This window comes from Myxine glutinosa, chromosome 4 (assembly GCF_964187855.1).
Source record: "Myxine glutinosa chromosome 4, kmMyxGlut1.1, whole genome shotgun sequence".
NCBI classification, from domain to species: domain Eukaryota; kingdom Metazoa; phylum Chordata; class Myxini; order Myxiniformes; family Myxinidae; genus Myxine; species Myxine glutinosa.
This window is the reverse complement of record NC_136264.1, coordinates 131,699,109-131,719,250: the sequence shown is the minus strand read 5'-3', so window position 1 is coordinate 131,719,250 and position 20,142 is coordinate 131,699,109. Positions and strand designations below refer to the sequence as shown.

Below are 20,142 nucleotides of genomic sequence, written 5' to 3'. Positions count from 1 at the left end.
CGCGTGTGGCGGACACAATGCCAGTGGGCAATAATCGCGGCTCGGGCCACGCCCGGAGCAAAGGCGTCACGAGGCGCAGGGTGGAACTGAGATACATGCCCTGCCTTTCGGCCGACCGGCCACGCCCGGGGGCAAGGCGTGGCCTCGGGACATATATGCGGGCTCGAAAGTCGAGCCCCCAGTGCTTCCGTGCGAGCTGATAATAAAGTGTTTTGGTTTGTACAACGCGTTGTGGCCTACCTTCTTGGCAAACGAGTTGTGTGTGCACAGCACCACATGATTACATTTTGACATCAAAGGTCAGAGTCTGTAATAGGTTTTCGTTTCCGTGATAACCTCAGAACGGCTGATGGGAATTAAGTCAAACTTGGTGCAAGTACCGTATGTATAATGATGTAAACATGAATTGATTGGATTAAGGAGTCAAAAGGTCAGAGGTCCTGCTTGGTTAAAAATTCTGTTACTGCGCTAACTTGTGAACCAGTGATGGGATTGTGACCAGACTTGGTAAAAGTATATATTATGACGTGAAGACGAACTGATTAGATTTCAGCATCAAAGGTCAGAGGTCATGTAAGGTTGTAACGTGATACTTCAGAACAGCTGAAGGGATTTAAGTCAAACGTGGTAGAAGTATGTATAATGATGTAATAATGTGGGCGAAGGCATATTGGTCGATGTTGCGGCGTCGAAGAATGCCATTCGAGTTATGTTTGCCATATACCAGTTGTGATCTCTTTGCTTAACTTAAATTGGTTGTGCTGATCAGCTCATCCTTTTCATAATTTATTTTTTAACGTTTTGGGACAGTTGAAGATTATTATAGGCTTGAATGTCGAGATTTATAAAGCCGATTTCTCAAGTCGTAGATACTTGGTTGTGTTGTGTACTTGCAGGGTAGAAAGATACCGACCCAAATCGCTGGATGAGCTGATTTCTCATCAAGACATCCTTCATACAAGTGCGTGCCTCCTTCTTTACTCCCTCCCCTTTGTGTTTGAGATGCATTTGATCTTGACTCGTGAATATTGTGTATACTGTATTGTCTGTTCATTGTGTTAATTCTTTACGAAGTTGCATTGTGTTTGATTGATTAATTAATTACTTGAAAGAAGGAACACTGTAATGATTGAGGTGGTATGTCATTCCTGTTTCAATTTGTATAAATATCTCATTTTACTTAATCTGTTAATGACACGTGATCTTCTATATCCACGTGAACTCGGATTGATGATTGATTCGATATCTTATCTTGTATATTGTTACAGATACGACTTTGATGGTATGGTGGGCCGAGCGGGATGGCCGCCGTATCCGTACAAGTTACCCGATTGTGCCCGAATGTTGACTAATCGCGCTACGCTGGCTCAATAGGAAAGAGAAGACACCCGGCTGGGTTATAATGACACAATACGACACCAGGGTTTCGATTCTCAAGTATATTCGTACGGAAAAAGGTTAGATTACAGGGGCTAGAGGTATATTACAGGAAGACAGGCACTTAGACACACTCTTATATTATCCCCGGACAGACGACAGACACACGGGACAAAATGCTGACTCACACGGGGGTTGATGAAAAGGGGAGGCAGGTCGCGATGGCTCAGGTGCACCTGGCTCAGGGACAGAATCACGTACGGTGGTGTCCAGAGATGCGTGAAGGTATCACAGCGCTTGTGGGTCGCGACTTTGGTCTCAAGCTGGGGAGGTCGCTCAGCGCTCGGGAGGGTGGCGTCTTTTCCTTCCAAGCTCGGGGCGCATCTCCGTCACATCCGGCGCGGGGCCGCGTATATCCGGCGGGGAGTGACACGCCCTCGGCTCGTTAGCGCCGCCCCAGATGGCATCGGCCCATGGCTTCTCATTGGGTGCGGGGGTTACCGGCTCCGCCCTTGACGAGGGGCCGACAGGGAGCCCCTTCGTGGTAACCCCGTGGAGCGCGTGGTCAATGGTGGCTAACCGAGCCGGAAGGAGGACGCCCACTCCCCATGCCGTCACCGCGCCGCCCCCCTCTTTTGTTGTTGTTGTTGTAGTTGGCGCTTCTTCATGGGGAAGAGATGCGGAGAGGTATGGGGAGGTCCTAAACTTCCTAACAGGTGCCATATAATCACATTCTGGTGCAACGAAGAGTCATAATTAATGGAAACAAGTCCTTAACTGACATAGATTAAGAATAACTAGCAAGATGTCCTATAATTGTCTACGTGTGGTGCGGGGGACCTGGGCACGACATTTAATGGGGGGATGAAGGGGAAGATCGGCTCTAATGGGTGTTGTTTACAGACAATGGGACTAGGGAATGGGGTAAGGGAGAGTTGGGGAGTATCGGAGAAAATAGGGGAATATTTACAAGCGGATATGGAGGCCAAATTCCATATTCGCAACATTGCACCCTTCTCTACCCTCGGGGCGTCCCGACCCGATAAATTTTTACCTACTTTAGTGTGGCACGCAATGTAGTTCCCTCTACTATTAACTCTACCCTGAGTGCGACAGTTTTACAGATATTCACAAATGAGTAAATATGTCCCCCTGCGACGTTGCACCCTTCTCCTCACAGAAACACACCCACAGGATAACCGAATCCGGAAAGAATTCTCAAACTAAACATACAGCCGGTAGGGAGCATTATTTACAAGACTACGCTGCTATTTACACTACGATCCAGGACCTGTTTTTGGAGGAACACATGCAGATGTTATGCATAGAGAGAGCGCGCTTGCCAACATCGATACACCAACCCACGAGTGCTCTGTGGCCGACGGCCCTTTAATAACGTGCAGAGCACCCTTTCCCAGCATCAAAAGCACCACCCCACCACCAATCGGTGCAGTCACCATTGTTCATTGGAATAAAAATAACTTCAACAACCCCTACCCCTGCAGGTGTCTCTTGCTCTTCTTGTGGTGCACTTGGTGGTGTTAACTATAAGTGGTTCACCTGTATGGCATAGGTGCCACGTTGACCCATAGGTCCATCCCCGGGTGGTGCTTGGCCGCAAACAAACTGCGGTCCATTGTGGGTGGCCACAAACATTGCGGTCCATATGGTGTACCGATCCAGGCAGCGAACAGCGAAAGTGCAGGCCCACAACTGCGTCGCCAGCACCTCTCTCTCCTCTCTCTCTACCCCAAAGCCAGATCCTCGGAGGTGGGAGACAAAAGAAGAAACAAGTGAGTAAGGTGGTAAGGGCGCAAAAGTGCACGCAATGTAAGGTAATGCACACTGGGGGCACATGGGAACCAGGTGAGACAGGTACGTTCCTATCGTACGCCCCCCCCCCACCAGGTAACCTACATGGCCCCTCCCTTACCCCTTACTGCATCCACACAACACAACACTACTCATAAACATCTACTTTACAAATCAACAAACATCCCTACTGTCTTCCCCGTTCCTCCCATATACCAAATTCGTCTTCTCTCCCTCCTAACCAATCAAATTTGCCATTTTCAACTCTCATCAAAATTTGCCATCTCCAACTGAACATCAAAATTTGCCATCACCAATTCATCATCAGTCCCTCCTAGGGAGGGAGAGATGGAATCACCCCAATGTCTCATCCACGTCGTGATGCGTCTCACAAATCCTCACAGCAATCTCATTTCCTGCAACAAACAAAGAAAACACAGGTGTGGAGTCATCATCATCACCACAGGCAAGTGGCTGCGTATGGTGCGACAGGTTCATCAATCCTAACTATCTCCTAAATGACTTTAACAACTTTACACTACCCGGGGGCTTTCTCCGGCCAAACCATTGGCCCTCTTACACTATGGGTTCTAAAAACCAATTCCCATTGGCCAAACTGTGGTGCTCTTCAATTTGGGGTCTCACTCCCCCGATTCATCTCCCGGTGCCCTCGCACAATTTCTGGGCTGCGGCGTGTACCTCTCCCAGTGGGTCTACCCACCTGCACACCTCCACCACTGCAGTTGCCTCCGAGCTTACCTGCTCCTCACCCTAACCTAACTACCTGGGGAAGGCCCTCTGGCTCTCTCCCCACTCCGTGCCCTCTCTGGCACTGGGCTGCCCGATCCACACCCGGGACCCTCAGGCACCCACTCACAACTACCGGCTCCCAGAGCCCACCTGCGGCCTCACCTGGCCGACATCCTCACAGTGGTGGAGTGCCCAACCAACTACACACACTAACAGGCTACACGCCCAGCCATTTCCACAACACTAATGCACCCATTCACAACACCATTCTGCAACCGCACCACAAATGCCAATATCCAACCACAATTTACCTGCACCCTCTACCTAACACTTACACTACCCGCCCCGGGTGCTCGTGAAAGGGGTCCACTCTTCCCCCATCCACACCTTCGCACCATGCACACCACTCCGTACCACTCACTCCAACTCTCTCCACACACCTGTACCTGCACACCTGTGCTCTCACACCTGGTGCCACCTGCACCCTTCTCTCCCCAAGCGCATTCGCGCTGATCCACACACTCACTACTCATACACTGCTCCACACACCTGTCCAGTTGCACACCTGTGCAATCACACCTGTTCAATTCTCACACACACGGCATCATCTCAGCTAACTACTCCCTTCTGAAACTTGCGCTTCCCAGTCGTCCCTTTAAACTATTGCGCTCCCACGTCATTATCATCCATACTAATCTACCTGCGTCCCCACTACAGGTATCAGTCACTAACTAAACTTAACGTCACCTAATGTCAATCTTCGCTAGATCCCTACACACCATATCCTAACCCACCCGGGCTAGTTTTCACTGCCATACACCCCATAATCTAGTGCTCCTTTGCCCCACCTGGGAAGGATGGTGGATTTGCCATCCCACCACATCGGGGGTCTCTCACTACCAATTTCGCTCGTCCAAATCCAACAATTCAAAAATTTTCCATTTACTGCCAATTCTATTCACTTTTCTAAATTTTGTATCAAATCACTACTATCACTATCACCATCACCCGTCTACTTATTACATCCTCTCGGTGCGCCAATTCACATCTACAGCCCGGCTTCGTACAGCCGAGCAATGGATGCTGGTTGTTTTGTGCCTGCGGCTGGATGCGTCCGGCATTCGGGGCAGGGACGGGGGCGTACCCGGGCCGAGATCCCACGCATCACCTCGGCGTGGAGCCATCCAATGTCCCGATCTCGACCTGCCGGCACGTCTCAACAAAACGTGGTCGCCATAACGACCCTTCCTATCGGGCTGCCAGCTCCGCCTAGTGGAGCCTGGACGCGGCCGTTCAAAGCGAGGCCCAGCACGCACCGAGGGCCCGATTCGACTATAAGTCGTTCTAAACTCTATCCCGTCTAACGTCGATGCTTCACCTGGACGCTTACACCCCGCAGCCCGTTCCTTGCTCACACATCCAGCCGTCTCCATGCTCCTCGTCGTACCTTTCCTTACACACCAAGGTACTCTCATTCCACTCACAGACTTGGTCACACACCTGACCACCGAACACTTTGGCACACATTCGTTGGTCGCACACCTCACCAAAACACCTCTTCGCGCCCCCTCCTCAGTCACCTCCTCTGTGACAATCACAGGTGTGCTCTCATTCGCACACCCAACCACGTGCCTCACCACCAACTCCAGCGTGCATTCCCACTCACGCTCTACCATTCCAGGTGTGCATCCTTCCATCCCAGGTGTACATCCTCGCTCACCTGTCACAACTAACTCACGCTCCATGTCACTCTCACTACTTTCACCTCCATTCCTGACAGCGCACTCACCCTTACTCTTGACAGCGCACTCTTTCCTCATGCACCTGTCCGTCACACACCTTTCTCGCGCACACTCTTGCGTGACACCCTCTGTAACACTCCCCACAGGTGTGCATTCTTCCTTGCCTTTGACAGCGCACTCTTTCCTCAGGCACCTGTCCGTTACACACCTTTCTCGCGCACACTCTTGCGCACACTCTCCCGTCACACCCTCTGTAACACTCACCACACCGCGCTTCCATGTGCTCCCTCGCACACGCGCTACGACCGACTCACTCTCGCCAGCACCCTCACTCCTTGGCACGCACTTTTTCCTCACACACCCCAGAGTCGGACTTTCTTGCACACCTCCTCTTTCGCACACCAGACCAGTCGCACACTTCACCAACGGCCTCTCACGAACACCCGGGTCCATCTCGACCCCCAAGCTTCTTAAATCCCCTGGCGCATCATACGCACGACCATATTGGTCACCACTTACACCGGGTCCTCTTCCTCTTCGCTTCTCCTCCATCACCTGCGAATCCCTCATCCGGTTAATGAGCACATCATCACGATCCAAACACAGACTTTGGACCAATTCTTTTATCTCCTCTTTTATCTCTTTGTTATCCCCTCTCCGTCGCTTCTTAATTTCGCTCACCCCCTCTTCCACTTCTTTCCGTGTCGCTTTCAACCCTCCTAATACCGCAGTGTTCCTTTGAACCTGCTCCACTAACTCCGTCTGTCCCACCGTCAGCTGCTCCACCTCCTGCGTCAGGTCCTCTATGCCCCCTTGTAACTTTACAGTCCCCTTTCTCACCTCCTTCTCCATGTGCTCCTTACAGTGCCTCACCTCCTCGCGCACTCCTCCGACCTCCTCACTCACACCTCTTCTAATCTCCTCTCCCTCTACCCCATTTTTCACTCCCTCTATCTGATTCTCCTGGGCAGCCATTCTATTTTCTACCCCCATTAACCCATTTTTCACCTCCTTTATCCCGTTGTCTAACCCCTCTCCGGTACCCCTCGCTTCGTCCCTCATTACCCCCAGTTGGCCCTCCAATCGCTCACTCCGAGCCCTCATTCGGTTCGTTATTTCTTCAATTTGGTTTCCCAATCGCTCACCCTGAGCATCCATCCGATTCCCCATTCTGTTTGCCATTTCTTCATTATTCTGGGCCATAAGGGCCTTCATTTGTATCCAAAACGAGTTCAAATCCATCGGGGGCGCTGCCACGGTCGCTGGCGCGGTGATCAGCGAGGCGCCATTTTGCGCGCCCGCTTCTTCGTGCGTGACGGCGCTATTTTGCGAACCTGCCGCCCTCACTGCTTCGCTCTCCTCCTGTCCCTCATTTTGGTCCTGGATCGACCCTACCTCACTCTCCCCTACCGGACCCCAGCCGTCTTGATCCGCCATAGCGCGACTTGCAAAATTCGAGTTTCGTAAAACAAAACAAATTTCGGCCGCTCCAAATTTTGACCAAATTTTTTTTTTTTCCTCTATTCGTTTTTTTTTTCCTTCAAAATTTGGTCGGGCCTCGAATCCCACTCCTGACACCAATTGTTACAGATACGACTTTGATGGTATGGTGGGCCGAGCGGGATGGCCGCCGTATCCGTACAAGTTACCCGATTGTGCCCGAATGTTGACTAATCGCGCTACGCTGGCTCAATAGGAAAGAGAAGACACCCGGCTGGGTTATAATGACACAATACGACACCAGGGTTTCGATTCTCAAGTATATTCGTACGGAAAAAGGTTAGATTACAGGGGCTAGAGGTATATTACAGGAAGACAGGCACTTAGACACACTCTTATATTATCCCCGGACAGACGACAGACACACGGGACAAAATGCTGACTCACACGGGGGTTGATGAAAAGGGGAGGCAGGTCGCGATGGCTCAGGTGCACCTGGCTCAGGGACAGAATCACGTACGGTGGTGTCCAGAGATGCGTGAAGGTATCACAGCGCTTGTGGGTCGCGACTTTGGTCTCAAGCTGGGGAGGTCGCTCAGCGCTCGGGAGGGTGGCGTCTTTTCCTTCCAAGCTCGGGGCGCATCTCCGTCACATCCGGCGCGGGGCCGCGTATATCCGGCGGGGAGTGACACGCCCTCGGCTCGTTAGCGCCGCCCCAGATGGCATCGGCCCATGGCTTCTCATTGGGTGCGGGGGTTACCGGCTCCGCCCTTGACGAGGGGCCGACAGGGAGCCCCTTCGTGGTAACCCCGTGGAGCGCGTGGTCAATGGTGGCTAACCGAGCCGGAAGGAGGACGCCCACTCCCCATGCCGTCACCGCGCCGCCCCCCTCTTTTGTTGTTGTTGTTGTAGTTGGCGCTTCTTCATGGGGAAGAGATGCGGAGAGGTATGGGGAGGTCCTAAACTTCCTAACAGGTGCCATATAATCACATTCTGGTGCAACGAAGAGTCATAATTAATGGAAACAAGTCCTTAACTGACATAGATTAAGAATAACTAGCAAGATGTCCTATAATTGTCTACGTGTGGTGCGGGGGACCTGGGCACGACATTTAATGGGGGGATGAAGGGGAAGATCGGCTCTAATGGGTGTTGTTTACAGACAATGGGACTAGGGAATGGGGTAAGGGAGAGTTGGGGAGTATCGGAGAAAATAGGGGAATATTTACAAGCGGATATGGAGGCCAAATTCCATATTCGCAACAATATTATAACCCGATTTGTGAACATCTGTTTGTTCGGTTGTGCCTCATGGACAGCCTAAGCAAGTGACTTAGGGAAGAGGGGGTTCATGGGAGGTAACTTTTCACGACAAAAAACATGGGCGCGTCAGATTTAGACTAGGGGCATGCCCAAGGGGTTTGGCAGCGGGGCTTCCTCTGACTATAAAAAGCCCACTAAACACACACACACGTGACTTTATTTTCCGGGCAACGCCGGATAACTCTGCTAGTTGTCTATAAACCGGAACCCAGGACTAGCTGAGAATCAAACCCACTCCCTCCTTAGTCGTTTTGTCGAGTTTCTTTGCACTGCGACATTGTTGTGGTATTTTCAAATGTTCCTATTTTATCGCTTTATTTGAAATTTTCACTTTAAATCTTCACTTTCTGTTATCTTTCCCACACTCATTCTCCTTCTTATCTATGACAGTTAAGAAGTTCCTGTCTGGAGGCCAGCTTCCTCACCTCCTGTTTTATGGACCTCCAGGCACAGGAAAAACATCCACCATTCTGGCGACTGCCAGACAGTTGTACGGAGAAAAAGATCTCCATTCCATGCTGCTGGAGGTTTGAGGGATACAGATGGCATTTGAGTGCAAAGAGTTTGAGTGGTGGTGGGGGGGGGGTCAGAGAGAGAGATAGAGAGAGATATCTATATAGATAGATATAGATATGGTATGGGGTGTTGAAAGTTGTGTCTCTTTAACCTTTATTGAATGGAAAACTAGGGATGTAATTGACCAGGCACCTATTTTAGAGGATGGGGAAGTTTTAAGAGATTAAAAAGTTTGCTTTGGGCTTCAGCTACATGCTTTGAGGAGAGGCTTTTGAGTTTTTTTAATATTGCCTTTATCCCAAAATGCTTGACATAAATGTGTGTCTAACAGCTGAATGCCTCGGACGAACGTGGGATTGAGACTGTGAGGGGCCCGATCCTGAGTTTTGCTTCCACACGTACAATATTCAGGTGGAACTTTACCACAGAGTTTAACTTTTGGAATGCGACACAATTTTGGTGACGAGTTATTCAACGAAAGTCAGGTGTATAAGATGTCGGATACTACAAAGCTGCTGATTTTTTTTTCTTCCTTTTTTGCACATTCTTGTGGTAACACAGGGTACTGTGATGTGTGTCATGGATGTTAACCGCAAACCTTTCAATGGGTTGGATTACATTTATGATTCACTGCAAATTTATGAAATACTAGTAATAGGTGTCCACGACCATCCTTGACCGCGTTGTGGCATGTCGGCCGAGGCCCTCGTATTTATTTTCCCTTCCGCCCTCACTTTTTTCCTTCCCGCCTCATTTTTTTCCCTTCCGCCCTCACCTTCTTGCCTTTATTTGCTTTAAAATTCCTTTTCTCCGCAATGGCTTGAGGGATTGACACAAAACTTTCAACATGGGAGCCCCTACCCATGGAGATTTTTTTTTTTTGGATGGAAAATGTGGCCAGCGTTCCAGAAAGTCCGTTCTTTGTTGGCATGGGTTGCTGGGTGTTTTATGTATCAGGAATAATCGACCTCACTTCACTCGGCCTTAGGCGATTTGTATATCATATTTTCAATTTTAATGTCTGAGGCAGTAAAAAGAATGAAGGAACTGTTGGGCAATCAAGTACTGTGATAAAGGACAAATGCAAGCATTGAACAGAAAGTCCACGGTCTAATGAAAAAAGTAAACTATGAGGGTGACTGTCCAGTTAAATGATTAAAATATGTTGTGAAAGAGCTATGCAGAAAAACTTTTGTTCATGTCTGTCATGGAATTTTTATTTTGGGATGCAAACGTTTTGTCCTGCCATAGCGTTTAACGTGCATACCGACATGACACCTCCACACCCTCCCTCGAAGCATCGGAACTTACTGACTTCAAAGATTTACAGGCACACGTCATTCCGTTAAAATTCTCCAGGCTGTTCATGTTTGCCGCTTTGCTTGTAGGTCTCCTTGAGCACGGCTGTATTTTATTTTGAGACAAATTCAATAAGTAACGGAATGCACACAAATTGAACGTTGGATTGAAGTTCGAAATGCAACTTGCTTGTACAAAACCAGTCAACATTGGATTAACTACTCTTGTGTAAGCATTAAAGCTGATAGTTTGCAGTGCATTGTTACCCATGTTTGTCATGGGAATGTAACCATTGTGCCTTTTGGCATTGCCTCAATAACCCAGAAAGCAACCGTGTCTGTCCCTCTTCATGGGTTTTGTCCACCACTAAGCAATAAGATTTGCAAGCGCTGCGTTTGCACCTTCCCTTTTCCTTCCATCAGCGACAAAAGCTCCTTCTTCTTCTTCTTAATCTTAATAATAATAATAATAATAATAATATCATTAATCCCCTCCCAGTTTCACCAGAGGGGACGATAGGTTTGCTCTCTGTCTGTCTGTCTATCTGTCCCACATGTGGTTTCCCAGACTTTTTTCCCACATCCTTTAACATAATGAACTGAAACTTGGTACATGGCTTCATTATGATAAGTTACAGAAGAAGTTTGAGTTTCGGGACATTTCGCCAATTTTTCATGGAGTTCTGCCCGTTTTGGACTTAGACCAGTTGGGGGTATGTTTTGCAAAGCAATTCTCCCTCTTGTTGTTATTATTTTTCCCTTCCCTCCATCAAATTGTTCCATATTTTCATTTAGAAAGTTGAGGCAAAAATATTTGGCTAAAATGAGATGTGATACATTGGGCAGAACTCTAAAGTGACCATTGTTCTGCCATTTCCTTTAAACAAATAATTATTTCTGATGTCTCATGCTCACACTTCTGGGCTTGCTTATATGTTTGGATACTGGATTTAAAAAAAATTCATCTCTCACTTGGTAACAGTAAAATGCGAAATTATTTCCTACTCACATGATTTTCACGTTTCGAATTATTACATGCACTAGAAGCACCCATTCCCCACAGGAGCCACCAGAGGGGGGGGGGGGGGGGGGGGGGGATTATCTTTATAAATTACTAATACCATATGAGCAAAGTAGCCACCCAATGGGCAATCTTGTTCCTAGCGTGCAACATATTATTTTACTCTGACACGTCTCTTTATTTGGGTGGTGTATAAACAGCAGACCGCTGCCTCGATAATTCCCGAAAAGAAAATTAGCCCGAGTTGCGTATGTGAAGTGAAAACATGCGTACTGCTGATGTGCATACATAATACATTGTGGTTGTATAGCTTGGATAATTCCAATTGCACCCACCCCTCCCTGCCCCCTCCCCCACCCCAAATAAAGAAAATACCAAGATGGTCCTCAATGTCACAAGATCTGCGAAGATGGACGAAAAAAAACTTTAAAAACTGGTTTTCAATCAAACGAAACTTGCACATGCACAAGTCAACTCCAGGTTGCCCTCATTAATCACTGGAAGTGTCAGCTTCCGAAGTGAAATCCTCTCAGAGGAGTAGACTATACGTATGGTACTGTCGCGTCGCCGGGGATTAAGATCCCCGACGACGGATAGCCAAAACGAGCTTTAACTCCAAGGCTTATTTCGATACTTGGCGGGATTATCTTTGGCACGCATGGGAAAGGCCCGAAGCCTTATCTGATTGGATGGCCAACACGGGGTTATCCCTCAACCCACAAACACAAAAACTAACAGGACAAGAAATTGAAAGTCAGCAATGATGATTTAATGAAAATAATCATGAAGCAATTAAAATGAATGTGAGGTAAAAAGTATTTCGTCATTTGAGACGTCTCCACTCAGACTCGTATACAAACAAGGAGAAAACAAAAGTAAAAAATAAATTATGTTTCTGCCGGCCGGCACTTAACTATGTTCTCTCATAACCGTGTAGCAAGCAGCCAAATGTCCTCCCTGCTCGATCCCAAAGCCGGCACGAGAGAGGGCTAGTACGCTTCTTCCTCCTCCTCTACGATCTTACAAGAGCCAGGAACAGCCAAGCCAGGGACAAAAGAGGAAAGCGACCGCCCGATCCGATTTCCAGAATCAAGGAGAGTCAAAAATGCGACCGTTCGCCACGCACGCCAGGACCAAGAGAGCACAAGGAGGGAGGGGGGAGGAGGGAGAATGCACCCTCCTTTTGTCCCTCGCTGACGTCACTCCCCGGCCAATCCTGACATCCCATTACATCAGTCCATGCTCCTTAACCAGTCACGAAGCTCGGGGCGTGGTTTCTCCATTCCGAGTCATCAGGGGCGGAGTTTAGTCATCCTTCGGGAATGTTCGGCTGGGCGGGGTTTCTTTGCCGATCGTAATGTCCGGTTATACTGTCAGCCTGACGGTGTGATGGCAGTTGTTGCAATTGTTGTTATATTGGTGGCCATTTTTGATGAAATAAAACATAAAGGACAAATCACAGGGGAAATTACACACTGGGGATTACCTTTAAGCCCTACCTAATTAGCATAGCTCCACCTCTCGTATGGAGACACATATACGACCTTATTCTATACAGATTCCCTCCTTAGTTACATCAAGGTGGGCTTCTTCTTCGCGTCACACGGTCCATGCTAATTTACACAATCCTGACTTCACTAAGGTATTTCATTACCTACCGCCACAAACGTAACCATACATACATATAAGTCATATATACATACATACATACATACATACATTACACACACTATACTATACATACACTTGCTCCATTATACATAGATTAACTCCGTGCGCACAAAAACAAGACAACCTCACATAATCAAAAAATGTAAAAGTGGACCCGATTCAGGGTTTTTTTCAGAAAATGGCAAATGCTCAAAGTTCTACTGTTTTGGGCCAAAGTGGACCGTGCAAACCACACTGTCCACAGCAAGATATTGATCCCATTACAATTGCTTCCCTGCCCTTGACCTCATGATGTGTCTAGTCTGTTGATTTACCACCACCTCATCATTGATTTCTTTTATATCCAGCAATTGCACAATGGCATTCAGCATGAAACGGTTCACCTTGGGATGTGGAGGGCACTTAGTGGTCGAATTTCTGCCGTTATGTATGCAATGTGTTGATGGCGTCTTCTAGTCTGCTCGTGGATTTCATCAGGATTGGTCATGTTTTCTTTGCTTTTCCTTTAAAATTCCTCTTCTTCACATCATTCCTCCTTTTCTTTGTCATCTCCCTAGGAAGGGTTTCAAACTTGTTATATTGGATGAAGCAGATGCCATGACGAACGATGCACAAAACGCACTCCGTAGAGGTAAGAGGCCCACTCTCCGTTGAACGTGCTCAGCATTCCATATGGTTTCGCACTTTCCAAAGAATGTATATTTTCTTTCTCTTTGCAGTCATGGAGCGTTACACCGAAAACACTCGCTTCTGTCTGGTCTGTAACTACCTGTCGCGTATCATACCGGCACTGCAGTCTCGTTGCACGAGATTTCGCTTCGGCCCTTTGTCCACCAGCCTAATGGAGCCGAGACTGTCGCACATTTCCACGCAGGAGGGGTGAGCTACCACGAGAGTTCTGGTGCTTCAACAACATGGGGAAAATCGAATTTGTCATCAGGCTTGATTAATCAAAGGGTGTACTTCTGTATACGGGAATGCTTGTGTTTTAGGGTGAAAGTCGAGAAGAATGGAATGGCTGCTGTGATAGCTCTATCAAGTGGAGACATGAGGAGAGCTGTCAACATATTGCAGGTGATCATATGATGACCTTTTAAAATCCTCGTTTGCTCTCCTTTACTGTTTTCTTGATACTTTGCCTTGTGATTGTTTGCCTTGGGTACAACATCCCCACTCTTTTTTTTTTTTTGGTTTTTTTTTTGCCCAATTCAACTCACATCTCCGCCCCATTTGTCTTTCTCTCTGCTGACCAGAGCACTCACTTGAGCTTTGGGAATGTGACTGAAGAGAATGTTTACCTATGCACAGGACAACCTCCACCAGCAGACATTGCCAATTGTTTGGATTGGTTGCTCAACAAAGATTTCGCTTCTACTTACGCATGTAAGGGAGATTTTATATCTGTGTGAAATGGTAAGGGAAAATAAAAAATACCACCAATGACTTGGATGAAATATGTATCGGAAGGGCGAGTGGGGTGGCGATGTGGGGTATGGAGGGGGGTTTTTATGTTTTATATTTCCATAATATTTTGAGAGATTTTGCAAGAGCCGCACTTCACATAGTGTATACCAACACTCATACATTGCAAGAAGGCTTCCAACTTGGTATAGATGTAGGCTTTTCAAGCACAAGGTCTCCGGACGCTGGCTGTCCGTATTCTCATATAAATAGATAGAGACGGCACAGCTGCTGTGAAGATGTACACGAGGACAAAATGTGCTTGTGTCAAACAGACATCATCTCACCCCAAAATTATTTCCTGCCTTGAAGAATTCTTAGACAATGCTGCAGGGGTGAGGAAATGGGTTAAAGATTGATGATGGGCAATTCATAATCTTGATATTTGGCTGATGTAGCCTTACGCTCTCTTACGAATAACTATAATATATGATCAATCCAGCTCGGCGAGGAAAGTAAGAGTAGGAATCAAAATTGATGAAAAGCCACAAGGTTGCACAGGAGGGAGGAGTGTGAGTGCCCAACCACAACCGGTGGTCCACTCAGCAAAATAGACACAGGTTGAACAGATAAAGCAAAGTGAAGAGTTATGTCTGGTCGTAGAATATTTGTGAATATTGACTTTATTATGAAAATTAAGAGGCGTCATTTTATTTGCTTGCTAACTTTGGTTTTTACTTTTAAGAAGAACGGATTCCACCACGATGTTAAGCCAGCAATGCTAAATGGTTTTGACATCAGGAATTGAGCAAAATCCCTTCAGCATCAGTTATAAGTTGCCCAAAGGGGCATGGAAAGATGGCATGGCAGGCCAAGAGGGAAAACTCGTGCGACAGATCTCAGACAAAAGTGGGAGACATTGTCCAGGTATTAAATAAAGCATAGTCAATTGAAATGGGGGGGTCGTTTGGCCTGGATGTAGGATTCACGTGCTTTTCACAGCCACCATCTACAAAGGATGATTGATGATGAATACAAATATTTATTTCCCCACCTTCATCTAGTGCTATTGGAGCTGCAGACACTGAAAGGATTTGCTATTCAAGATGTCCTTACTGGCCTTCACAGCCTTCTGCACCGCGGTGAGTAAAACATGGTAGGTTTGAATGGCGTGGGAGGAGGAAGGGAAACATAGTGTGCCTGGTAAAACTTGCAATCGGTCATTAATGTTCTTCTTTTCCCACCTATATTCTGTTCTCCAGTTGAACTGCCTATGTCGGTGCGGTGCCAGCTGCTTCGGAGCATGGCTGACATTGAGTGAGTTTAGTTTGTACCTTCAAATAATGTAAAACACGAGAGTCTGAGACAGAGACTGAGAGAGCTCGAGAGTCTGAGAGAGCTCGAGAGTCTGAGACTGAGAGAGCTCGAGAGTCTGAGACTGAGAGAGATCGAGAGTCTGAGAGAGATCGAGAGTCTTAGACTGAGACGGAGCTTGAGGGTCTGAGACCGAAACAGAGAGAGCTCGAGAGTCTGAGACTGGGACAGAGAGAGATCGAGAGTCTGAGACTGGGACAGAGAGAGATCGAGAGTCTGAGACTGGGACAGAGAGAGATTGAGAGCCTGAGACAGAGAGAGCTCGAGAGCCTGAGACTGAGATGGAGCTCGAGAGTCTGAGACCGAAACAGAGAGAGATCGAGAGTCTGAGACAGAGAGAGTTTGAGAGACTGTGACTGAGAGAGGTCAAGAGTCAGAGAGAGACAGAGACAGAGACAGAGACAGAGACAGAGACAGAGACAGTCTGAGAGATTGAGACAGAGAGAGCTCGAGAGTCTCTTCTTTTCTTTTTTTTGTATACTGAATCGAGGCTCGTGAGAGAGCTAACATTTACTTCACAAACAAATCAACCAGACAAACAAAATATATAAGAAGAGGGAGCGGAAGACAAGATGGGGAGAGAAGGGGAAGCACACAAACACAACATTTGAGAGCAGGGAGATGTGTGGGAGGGAGAGGGCTTGGGGGAGGAGGCATGGGAAAGGGGGGGGGGGGGTGGAAGAGGTATAAAATACAAGGACACCAAGGACTTCCAGGAGTTGGTATTTCAAAGAAGTGGAATTGGGGTGAAATTAGCAGGGGTAGAAAAGATCAAGGTTTTGGATGGGGGAAGATAAGAGATGGTGGTGAACAGCTGTTTTAAAGACCTGGAGGGTGGAGTGGGATTGAAGAGAGTGAGGGAGTTTGTTCCAGAGGTGGGAGAAAAGAGGAATGAAGGAGTGAAGGTGAGCAGAGAGTCTTGATTTTGGCAGTTTAACCATAAAAGGGTTGCAGGCAGATCTTGTGCGACCTGTAGGAATATTTGTGGGACAGAGCCAAGAGAGAGCTGGGGGGGCAAGGCCAGAGAGGAGTCGGTAGAAGACAGAAAGACCACCAACCTGCCTGCGGTGAGTGAGTGAAAGGCCCTTGGAGTTAGCTTCATCGCGGGAGATTCCAGTGACTCTGAATGCTTTGGTTTCAACAGCGTGAAGACGAGCTAGGTGTGAGGCAGGAGCACCAGCCCAGAGGGGAGAGCAGTATTCCATTGAGCTGCGGATGAAAGCCTTGTATGTGGTGAGGAGCTCAGGTGTGCCAAGGAAGGACTTCGCACGACGGAGGATGCCCAGTCGGCGACTGGCTTTGGAGGCCAGATTTGAAATGTGGTTTTCCCAGGAAAGATCATGGCAGATAGTGAGACCCAAAAGCTTGAGTGACAGAACTTCTTGGAGAGGATTATTCAGAAAGTGGATGGGAGGGTTGTCCAGTCGGTCTTTTCGGAGAGACATCGTAAGAGTGTGAGATTTGTCAGGATTGAAAGACATGTTCCACTTGTTTGCCCAGTCTGTGATTTTGTCCAGGTCTGCAGAGAGTGAGGAGGCTGCAGACTGCCGATCTGAGGGATGAAGAATAGAGCGACAGAGAGTAGATTCATCAGCAAAGAGATAGAGAGGATTTTCAAGAGAGTCAGAGAGATCATTGATGAAGACCAGAAAAAGCACAGGGCCCAGAACACTGCCTTTGGGAACTCCAGCCTGAACAGGAAGAGGAGATGAGAGAAACCCATTCAGGGCCACACGTTGACTACGACTAGAGAGGAAGTCCGCCAGCCATGCGTGGAGATTTCCATGGATACCAAAAGAGGAGAGTTTGGTGAGCAGAGCGGGGTGCCAGACCGTATCGAAGGCACATGATATGTCAAGGGAGACAGCTCTAATTTCCTGTTTGGCATTGAGGACCTCCATCCATTGTTGAGAAAGCAGAAGCAGCATGTCCAGAGTTGAGTGACCAGGTCTGAAACCAAATTGATGATAAGAGATCAAGCCATTGGAGAAGAGGAAAGATTTCATATCTGAAGCAATGATGGATTCCATGACTTTGCTGATAATTGGGAGAAGGCTGATTGGTCTGTAGTTGCTGGGATCTGTTTTGCACCTTTTTTGTGCAAAGCGGTGATGTTGGCAGATTTCCAAGCAGATGGCAGATGACCTTGAGCAAAAGAGAGGGTGAAGAGAACAGAGAGAGGGAGTGAAAGAGCGGAAGAGCAGGATTTTAGGACCCGTGGGCTGATGCCGTCAGGTCCAGTTGCAGAATCAGAGTCTAGGGTTGACAGAAACTTTTCCACCTTGTCAGGAGGAAAGGACACAGAGTCCAGGAGCAGCTGGGTACGACTGGGTACGGTGGGTACAGAGAGGGATGGGTTTGGGACACAAGATTTAGAGGCAAACACAGAGTGGAGGCATTCAGCTTTTTCACGTGCGGTGTCAGCCGTGTGGCCATTTGAGGTGAGGGAGGGGATGGAGGGGGAACAGACACCAGAAACAGATTTGACCAGATGCCACCAGGATTTGGAAGAGGGAGACAGATAAGAGAGTTCGGTCCTGAGAACGGAGAGATATTGTTTCCTGGCTCTCCTGAGGGTGGACACACACGTGTTTCGGGCTTTGTGAAAGGAAATGAGATTTCCTTCCGTTGGATTTGCTTTCCAGGAGACGAAAGCAAGTTGTTTCTGGGCAATAGCCTCACCACAAGATTCCGTGTACCATGGACGGGAGGAAGGGTATGACAACTGAAGACGAGATGGGATAAATCTGTGCATGAGAGAGAGCAATTTACTTTGGAAGAATTCCCAGGATGAGTTGATGTCAGAGGCAGTAGAGATGGGAGACCAGTCCAGATGATTGATGGCTGCTTGAAGACCGTGCCAGTTGGCCTGAGTGAAATGCCAGACTCGTCGACGCTGAGGAGGCTCCCTGAGAATGGTCAGAGAGATGTCCACTTTAACAAGCACATGATCAGATGAGCCGATTGGAGCAGAAGAAGAGCAGCAGACATTTTCAGGGAAGTTAGTCCTAACCAAGTCCAGAAGAGAAGATGCTCCGTTGACTGAGATCCGGGTCGGGAAATTGACAGATTGTGTCAGTCCCAGTGAGTCACAGAAGTCCTTTGCTGAAGAGCCATGGCTGGTGAGAGAGGTACCCACACCCAGCCAACTGGCATGATGACAATTGAAATCACCACTTATGAGGAAGAGAGAGATGGGATGGGTAGATAGAAGTTGGTCCATATTATCAGACAACGAGATGTAGATGGAGTCATCACTGTTTGGTGGACGGTACAACACACATATGAACAAAAGGTGGGAGCGTAGGGGAAGCCATAGCCAAAGGTATTCCTGGGGGTGAGGTGGAGAGAGGGCAGTGCAGGGTGAGTGAGGAAGAGTTTTTTATAAAGATAGCAACCCCTCCTCCAGGACGAGGCTCAGGTGTATCATACCGGAGGAGGGAGTAACCTGTGAGAGATACCAAGGAATCAGAGACATCATGAAGGAGGAAAGTTTCTGTTAAGCAGATCACGTCTGGTTTGTCAGAAGCAACCTGTATGGGGAGATCAGTCAAGTTTGAGGGAAGGCCCCGGATGTTTGAGGTCCATACTGTTAAAGAAGAGGAAGGGGGAGCATCGGATACAGAACAGGGGGGGGGGGGGGTAGGGTAAGAGGAGGAAGAGGTAGGGAGAGCTGTTGAAGGTGTGTCAGAGATTTCAGAATAGCTTGGAGAAAGGGAAGAATGGGGCGGACAAAAGGTTTGATGGTGATTGGGTGAGGCGCAGTGAGGTGTTATTTGAGGAGGGGGAAGAGTGAGGCAGAAGGTTGAGGGAGATGAAGGTGAAAGTTGGAAGGGGGAAGAAGCGGGGAGGACGCTTTGAGGAGGAGGGGTGAGAGGGGAGTCTCGGAGGGGAGGAGCGAGGGAGAGTCTCGGAGGGGAGGGGTGTGGGGGGAGTTTAGGAGGGAAGGGGAAAGGGGGGAGATTTGAAAGGGATGGGTGATGGGGAAGATTTGGAGGGGAGGGGCAAGGGGGAAGATTTGAAAGAGATGGGTGATGGGGATGATTTGGAGGGGAGGGGCAAGGGGGTAGATTTAGAGGGGAGGGGTAATGGGGAAGTTTTGGAGGGGAGGGGTGATGGGGACGTTTTGGAGGGAAGGGGTGATGGGGAAGATTTGGAGGGGAGGGGCAAGGGGGAAGATTTGAAAGGGATGGGTGATGGGGAAGATTTGGAGGGGAGGGGCAAGGGGGAATATTTGAAAGAGATGGGTGATGGGGAATATTTGGAGGGGAGGGGCAAGGGGGTAGATTTGGAGGGGAGGGGTGATGGGGAAGTTTTGAAGGGGAGGGGTGATGGGGAAGTTTTGGAGGGAAGTGGTGATGGGGAGGTTTTGGAGGGAAGGGGTGAGATTGGATTTTGAAAAGTGTACGATTAATGG

At 48.2% G+C, this 20,142-nt stretch overlaps 1 protein-coding gene across 2 annotated transcripts in view; it reads left to right on the top strand.

The window, feature by feature from the left end:
• The window catches only part of RFC5 (replication factor C subunit 5), a 52,185-nt gene that overhangs the window by 29,113 nt on the left and 2,930 nt on the right, over positions 1-20,142 (top strand). For both annotated transcript variants that reach the window (XM_068113420.2, XM_068113421.2), the window contains exons 2-10: positions 897-961; positions 8,835-8,971; positions 9,292-9,371; positions 13,508-13,581; positions 13,670-13,829; positions 13,943-14,024; positions 14,204-14,333; positions 15,416-15,493; positions 15,614-15,668. In XM_068113420.2, coding sequence (XP_067969521.1) covers positions 897-961; positions 8,835-8,971; positions 9,292-9,371; positions 13,508-13,581; positions 13,670-13,829; positions 13,943-14,024; positions 14,204-14,333; positions 15,416-15,493; positions 15,614-15,668 — 861 coding nt within the window. The remainder of the gene's footprint in view (positions 1-896; positions 962-8,834; positions 8,972-9,291; positions 9,372-13,507; positions 13,582-13,669; positions 13,830-13,942; positions 14,025-14,203; positions 14,334-15,415; positions 15,494-15,613; positions 15,669-20,142) is intronic.